The following is an 8,604-nucleotide window of genomic DNA, read 5'->3' on the forward strand; positions in this document are numbered from 1 at the left end:
GTGATGTGTCCCGATATGACCCTCATTACACCATCAAAACTGAAACCCCCCCCCCAAATAGTGTGATGGTGTGGAGGTGTTTTAGTGGTGTGAAGGAGAGAGGTGGACTATATTTCCTTCCTAAAAACATCACAAGGAAAGGTGATAATTACATTGAGGTGCTAAAGGAACATTTGTTGATGTTTTATGACATTTATGACAAGAGTATCTAAGTGTTGGATTGGCCAGGCAATTCCTCTGACCTAAATCCAATAGAAAATGCGTGGAACATAATGAAAAATGAATGGAAAACGTGCACTCCATCAACATCACTGACATAAAGGAGGCCCTGAAGAAGATATGGATATTGATAGATGTCTCATACTTCGAGAATCTTGCCACTTCCATGCCAAGAAGGATCCAGCTGGAGCTAAAGTCAAAGGAAAATATGACAAAGTACTAAATGTGAGTCTAAGGTACCAATAAAACAAATGTAAGTTGCACTTTCGAGTTTTATGCTCCAAAAATCCCTAGTGTAAACATCTCATTTGCAGTCACTGTATAAAAACTATGGAAAACAAGAGAAAAGAAGATGAAGGCAGTGGGCATAGTATAAATGAAAGAAACAAAGGAAACATATTAAAAATGAAGTGCTTCATAGACAGGGTAGGAAATTGTTACACACAAAGGTGTGTCGCTATAAAGGCAAAACACCTCAAGCCTGAACCTGAACCAGTCCAAGGTTTCTTCCCAAAGAGGTCGATGGTAAGGCCCAAGGATTCTTGCTGACTTGGGGGCTGTTCTCTAGCTAGCAGAGGTCAAGGCAAGAATTTTTGTTTCTTGAATTTCATGTATATGATATTTGATTTATTTCTTACTAAAAGATCATTTATTTCCAGTCATTAGCAGTGGAGTGGGCCCAGAATGGAGTTCGCATCAATATAGTTGCTCCTGGCTCTATCTACTCATCCACTGCAAAGAGTCACTATGGTGATCATGACCTTTTTGGGAATTCAAGACCAGGAATTCCAGCTAAGCGAGTGGGAACACCCCAGGAGGTAATTTGTTTGTCCAAAAAATCTAGTTTCACCTCTAAAAGAAGTGTAGGTCTTTAATTATTTTCATTATTAGCACAGCATTCCCTCAAACAACGAAAATAAGAAATATTGTCTTTAAATGAAAAGATATTACAATATATATATATATATATACAGTCAACTCTCAATTAATACATGTTTCACTAACGCGTTTTCAATTTAAGACGAGTTAATTTTTAAGGATTTTTTTTTAAATAACACAATAATTTCGATTTAACACAATTTGAATTTGGTGGTAAGAGAACTGAGAGAGGGGGCCTCCACGCCGGTCACTCTCCCGCACTCTATTTTGATCTCAGTTTCTACACCAAAACAAAAAAGAAAATGGTGTCACCAACCCACTGAATTGAATTGAATTTTATTCGGATACAATCATACATACAATAAGTACAATACCTATAAGACTCAATATTATACATAGTATATATAATTGTACATCCGAGGATGGCACAGAAAGTCAAAAGACTTATTTCCACGATTATAAGTCATAAAAGCTTGAAAAATTGTTACAGAGAAATGAATAATCTAGAGCTTGTAAACCCTCATTTTCTGTTCTACACCAAAACAAAAAAGAAAATGGTGTCACCAACCCACAATTAATGGTAAACTAATTTTTAAATGTATGGACCATGATTAAAAGTCATAAAAGCTGTAAAAATTGTTACAGAGAAATAAATAATTTAGTTAGAGATTGTAAACTCTCGTTTTCTGTTCTACACCAAAACAAAAAAGAAAACCTTGTCACCAACTCACAATTAATAATAAACTCATTTTGTTTGTTCTTGTGCGCACATAGAATAAATATGTACTACAAATCAATACAAAGAATGTGTGTTTTTGTTGTTTCTGTAACCTACAAATGTATTAATAATGTGTTTGTTCAAGTTTAGAGTAACAAAATCCCAAAATAGACAAGACTTTCTCAGTGTCCAGAAACCTAACCCTCCCTATAACCATTATTTCCTATGGGAATTTTTTTTTTAACTAATGCAATTTTGATTAACACAATGTCTCCAGGAACATAACCCTCATGTTAATTGAGAGTTAACTGTATATGTATGTGTGTATATATATATGTAGGTTTGTGTAACAAGCTATTTTTTTTCACTTTAAGCTAAAATTATCTTACCAATATTCTAGGAGTGTGTATCTAATTGTAGTATACAACAAAGAAACTATACTCATAAGATCCTACCTCTTGTTCACCATTCATCCACTTCCTTCAGTAACTTGAACACCTTAGTCAGGTCACTTATTTCTCTTTGAACCTTGAATAATGGCAGGTCTAGTTCATGTTTTTTCATATTCATATTCATTAGCATGTCCCAAGTTCCAAATATTTTTCAATTTTGTCAATGCCCACTAACTTCTAAGACCTGTTGATCACCTTGTTTGCTATGGCTCATGATATCTCATAATATCAACTTTAAGTGGATGTGAGCCATCCCTCTTGTACCAAATTACATTAAACACATCTTTGGTTTGACCAAATGTATTTGAGTTATTTCCTTTAATCATGGAAATACAGTAATCTCTTAATGTAAAGAGTCATGTGAAGTTGTGCATTCAGGTCACTGCCTTGCCCTTTTAAAGATAGGTGCTGCACATCGTCGGTATCCCCTCGTTGTCCGAGGAAGGGAGGACCCCCATTTCCTTCTCTTCAGGATGTTCCTCCGTGTCGATGTCTAATATGGCTGAGCAACCCCAGTCGGTGCCGGAAAAGCCGCAGGCATGAATGGCAGGGGAGGGTCGGTGGAGGCTGGGGCTGCGTCACCTTCGCTTTCCTCTCCTCGCGTCGTTGTTTGTCCCGTTCTCTCCATTGAGTTTCGAAACTCTCCACGCAACTCTTGACCGCTTGTCTCCACACCAACTGGTCCTGAGCCATGTCTTCCCAGCAAAATTTGGTTATGCTTGATTCAACTGATAACTGGAGCAACACAATCTTTAGTTATTTTTATTGTTTTTATTCAAGTAAGTGTGAATGAAACCTTTCAAGGGACCAATGATGTGTACATACATGTGGTGGTCCTACAAGATGGACAATGAAGCTGCCCATTTACAAAATCCATCAACCCCCTCACCTTCAGGAGGTGAAGGACTGACATTTGGTCTCTTTACAGGCTCCAGTATCTCTCTATTTACTTTATCTGTATTTCTTTTTCATGCATGAAAAGCTAATAGCCAGTGACTGTTCTCCCTACAACTTTGAGAGGATGATATGGAAACGGTCCCACTGTGATACAAGAGTCAACAGTCCAAAGTTTCTTCCCAGAGAAATTGTGGGAGGTTCTGAGGATTGTTGTCAGCCACTGTGGGGCTGCAGGTTTTCCACTTAGTGAAACTTGAGTTAAACAATTGTTTGAATGAAATTTTTCATCTTCTACAGGTGTCAAGTGCTGTCTGCTTTCTACTTTCGCCTGGTGCTGCATTTATCTCTGGTGCAACTCTCCGTGTTGATGCAGGTGCAAGCTTGTATTCTCCACAAATGTATCAAATACCAGGTATAGTACAGTGATGAATAGTTATTTTAACAATATTATAGGCCAAAGGTTCATGGAACTAGCTAATAATAATAATCTTATGGAATCTGTGACAGGTACCTGCAAAAGGTGGTCTTGCAAGATGGATGTCAGAGAGTCATCTCCGTGCTTTCTAATTCTGAAACCTGTCAACATCCTTATTTCCATTTGTGCATCCCCAAGGGACTTGCACTGTAACCATATATACATGCATATATCAATGACTTTTTTCCCCTTACAAGGGATGCAGCCAAAGTCAAAAGGCATAATTCCACTCCCACCCATTTCATCCCCACCCACTCCACTCCCATTCACCACCCTTCCCTCCCTCTGTTCTTGGCTCCTCCTGGATGACAGGTCATTCCTGCATCTCACATATTGCCCTGGGTCAGAAGCACTGCAGCAAGACACAACACATTTACAGCAAGGCCACTTCATTTAATTGGCCATGTAACCATACATACATACATATACCAAGGGGTTTTTTCCCCCTACAAGGGAGGTAGCTTAAAGTCAAATGCATTAATCCACTCCCATCTATTTCATCCCCACATATTCCACTCCCATTCACCATCCCTCCCTCCTCGTTTCTTGGCTCCTCGTGGATGAAAGTCATCCCTACATCTTGCTCCCTACCCTGGATCAGCAATGCAGCAAGACACAGCACATCCACAGCAAAGCCACTTTATTTGTAACCATGCATGAATTTGAATTTAAGTATGATAATTGGAGAACAAGGTGATATAGCTTTAGTTTAAAGCAGAGATGGATGTTAAACCAAATGTGATAACTGGAGAATAAGGGACAGGAGGGACCAATGATGGATGGTCCTTCAAGTTGGACAACAAAGCTACCCCCTCACCCCCATCAGGAGGTGCAGCTTAAAGGGCTAACACTTAGTCTTCAGAATGGGCCCAACAGCTCTATACCATCTTCTATATTTCTTGCACCTTTTCATACTTTTAGAGCTGACAACCAGTGATTGCTACCCTCCTCCTACCACATTCAACTGGTGACATAAAGACAGTCCCACACCAATACAGCACAGACAACAATCTAAAGTTTCCTCCCAGAGAGATCTATAGGAGGACCTAAGGACAGTTGCCAGCTGCTGTTGGGAAGTGGGTTTTCGACTGACACATAGGACAACAATTATTATCATTACCAGTATTTATTATAAACAAACGATAGTCTCTATATACCAAGGACTTTTCACCCCCTATAAGGGAGGTACCTAAGTCAAAAGGCACTACACAAATACTGGTATACATATGGTATATGTATACCAGTATTTATTATAAACAAACGATAGTCTCTATATACCAAGGACTTTTCACCCCCTATAAGGGAGGTACCTAAGTCAAAAGGCACTACACACTCACTCCCACCCATTCCACCACCCTTGCCTCCCCCTCATCTTAGCTTCTTGTGGATGAAGGGTCATCCCTGTCTCAAGTCAAATCAAGAAAGTTAAGAAATGGTAGTAAATAGTAATAATTGTTGTTTCATGTGTCACATAGGGGAAAACCCACTACATTTAGTAGCACTTCTAGTAGTGTACCTTTGACTTGACTAATAAGGAATTAGTGATGGGTACCTTTATATGGTGGTCATGCAAGATGGACAGCAAAGCTGCCCATTTACAAAACCTGTCAACTCCCTCTCATACATCAGGAGGTTTGACCCTGAGGGGCTGACACTCGGTTCCTGGACTGGGCCCAAGATCTCTCTCAGTTAACTTCAGCAGTATTTCTTACACTTTTGCATACATGGAGACCTGACAACCAACTCCCCTCCTCTCCCTTCAACTTACAGTTAGTGACATGGAAGGTTCCACACTAATGCAATATGGACAACAGTTCAAAGTTTCTTTCTGGAGATATCTGTGAGAGGTTCCAAGGACCATTGTCAGCCACTGTTGGGTTGTGGGTCGTAGGGAAACTTCAGGCAGTGATTGTTTGATTCATTTCATTTGTAACCATTATGTCAAGCTTACATTTTTCCATCATTCACACTATCTCATGCTTCTACCCATTTGTTACATCAGTGCACATTCATATAACTATTTCTCAGGATCAAGGTACTTTTGGCAGCTGACTAGGGTAACAGTATTACCATATTAATCCACCCTCTATCATGAAGCACTGTTCATTTTTCCATCACATGGCATCCATCAATTAAACAAGCAGATAGCCTACAAACCACACAAAATATAGCCTCATAATAATTACAGCTGCACCAATAGTACAGATTCTCAGAAACATAATCCATCCCAAAGAGTACATGAGAATGATAGGTACTCACCCCTCACATTACATCAAACACAGCCCACCACACCTATTACTGGCATCCTGCAGTATGTCCATACAAAAAGACATACTGTATACACTATCTGTATATATATACCAGGGTTTTTTCACACTTCTAAGGGAGGTAGCCAAGTCAAAAAGCAAGTTCCCACTCCTACTGTGATACAAGGAAGGGAGGGGTTGGAGGGTGTAGGGAGTGGTTATGTATGAATGATATTTTGACAGCCCAAAGGGATTTCCTTTCATCTTCTCTTTTTCTGACTGTATACAGACATGAAACAAAACAGACATTCTTTAACAGATCTCACCAAATTCTGTACTCCACCAAACTCCCCTAACAATCAACTCAGCAGAGAAATCTCTTGCAGGAGATAGGTTCCGCTACTCCACATTTAAATGGTACCAACATATAATCAGCCTGGCAACAGATACTATTTAGATTGCACTGCAGTCACCACTTGGGAGACATGGAGCTTTTAATACTAGTGTCCTGCACTTATTGACAACAGCCAGCAACACAAAATCTCTTCAATGAATAACTTATGGATGTAGTCAGTTTCCCAGGATTTACAGTTCACATGCAAAAGAGAACCAGGGCAGTTGATTGACTGATTAATTAATACATAACCTGAAAGACCTCAATAGAAACCACACAAAAAGGAATGAGTTCAATTTACACCTTTAGTCTGAATAGATTTACTAATATACATATACTAATCATTGTACTTTGGAATAATTACTTCTTTCTTGATGGATTATTTTTTAATTGCATGGACTTAATAATATTTTCTAAGATGTAGCACTTTCATCTTTCCAGAACACAAGAACTTGCCTGCTTATGAATGGAAGTTTAAGGAAGATGAAGAAGAGAAGCCAAAAGCCAAACTATGAAGACCAAGAATGTTATTAAAAAAAATTATTGTAACTACTGCAGTGCAAGTGATATGTGGTTGGCAGGGAATATGCAGGGTGCAGGAAAATTAAATGACACATTTGTAGGCTCAATAAAAGCCAAATAGATTTTATATATATATATATATATATATATATATATATATATATATAATACCATTTTGTTTCGTCAAAAAATGCCATTTTTTCTTTCATTTTGTTTTCATTTGAATTGGATGGGCAAGCATCACACTTTCATTTTGGAAATGTTTATCAAGAACAACAAATCCATAAATGCAACACAAAGAATGTTCCATATGTACTTCAGGCTTGGTAGACATGATCCAGGCTCTACTACCCTGGTAAAAACTCTTGACTGCTCTTAACAGCTCTCATCCTATCCCCTATCACAATGACTTCCTGTCTACCCTGTCATAAGCCTTTTCCAAATATATAAAGGCCCAAAAAACAACCTTACCTTTTCCTAAAGCTTTCTCACATATGTCTTACCACAAAAATCTGATCCACACAACCCCTACCTGTCCTAAACCCACACTGTTCTTCACCAATTACCCCCTCTGTTCCTCTCCTAATCCTCTCAATCAAAACCCCTCCATAAGCCTTCCCAACTACACTCAAACTGATCCCTCTGAAACTACTACACTCACACTTGTTCCCTTTCCTTTGTAAAGCAGAACTGTATGGGCAGTCCTCCGGCACTCTACCCTCTTATAGACACTTCTCTCAGTTTCTTTTTGTACTCCTGCTTTTCTTTCTCATTTAGGCAGTTTACTCCAAGCACCTCCCTACCTTCTGTCCTTTTCTTCTTTCTCCATCTATCCTCCACTCTCATCTTACCTTCCACCAAAATATGATCTGATATACCCCCTCTCTCTCCCCTTAGAACATGTACATCCAAAACTCTTCCTACTCTTCTCCTGCTTACCACCATATAGTCCATTAAAGCCCTATCCACCCTTCCATCCATCACCCTCTCCCATGTGTACTTATGCTTGACTTTCTATATTTCCTATCAACTCTCTAAACACATCTAGACCATCATCTCTCCACTACAATTTTTTCCTAAGAATACAAACTCTTCGGTACTCCTTACACTAGGATACTCTCGCGTAGCGCGAATATTTCTACTGCGAAATTAAAATCCTCACTCTGTGGGTCTGGGCAACGCTTATCCTCAGTAAGGGGCCCCATTGGGGCAAGGGGGGGGGGCCCTTGCCCTCCACCACAAGTCTCGCACACTATAACCATTCTCTTCGCAGTAGTGACCGCGTTAACATCTCTCTACTACATGTTTAGTTTTTATCGGTTTCCCCCCTAATGGGCCGATTCTCAGTCAATGTCCATTATTAGCGCGGCAGCGAACCGTTACTTACTCAGCGGTTCTATGTTTACGTCGGTGCCGAAAATCAAGCAATCCGCTTCGATTGTCGCCAGCTCACTCTAAGGACGCTAAGGAGTTCGTCGTCCTTCAATTTCATCGGGGTTTTCCCTACGCCATCCTGTGTCCTGGAATTATTAAGTGCTTCTCCATTCCCTGTATTATTCCCTTAACCGCCACCGGGTATCCTACCCTTCACTGTAAGTATGGAATCTGGTTCCAGTATTGTTGTGGTTTCGCCGAAGGGAGATAAGGGGAAAGGTGCGCAAGCATAGAAAATGGCTTCCCTCTTCACCCCCCCCAAAAACAAGGGAAGGCGGCCTACGGCTTCGGAGGAGACGAGCAATTCTCTCCCTCCTCCACGGCGTAGTAGACAGGAAGCCAAGTTGTCCTTTATTCCTTTAAACCTG

The 8,604-nt window shown here is 39.9% G+C and overlaps 1 protein-coding gene across 1 annotated transcript in view; it reads left to right on the plus strand.

Moving 5' to 3' along the window:
• The window catches only part of LOC143029794 (peroxisomal trans-2-enoyl-CoA reductase-like), a 32,566-nt gene extending 24,679 nt beyond the window's left edge, over nt 1-7,887 (plus strand). The window contains exons 6-8 of the mRNA XM_076192791.1: nt 879-1,037; nt 3,463-3,577; nt 6,722-7,887. Of these exons, the coding sequence (XP_076048906.1) occupies nt 879-1,037; nt 3,463-3,577; nt 6,722-6,795 (348 nt within the window). The 3' untranslated portion in view covers nt 6,796-7,887. The remainder of the gene's footprint in view (nt 1-878; nt 1,038-3,462; nt 3,578-6,721) is intronic.
• Nucleotides 7,888-8,604: the final 717 nt, after the last annotated feature.

This window comes from Oratosquilla oratoria, chromosome 11 (assembly GCF_046742065.1).
Source record: "Oratosquilla oratoria isolate Oo_2021 chromosome 11, ASM4674206v1, whole genome shotgun sequence".
In the NCBI taxonomy this organism is placed as follows: domain Eukaryota; kingdom Metazoa; phylum Arthropoda; class Malacostraca; order Stomatopoda; family Squillidae; genus Oratosquilla; species Oratosquilla oratoria.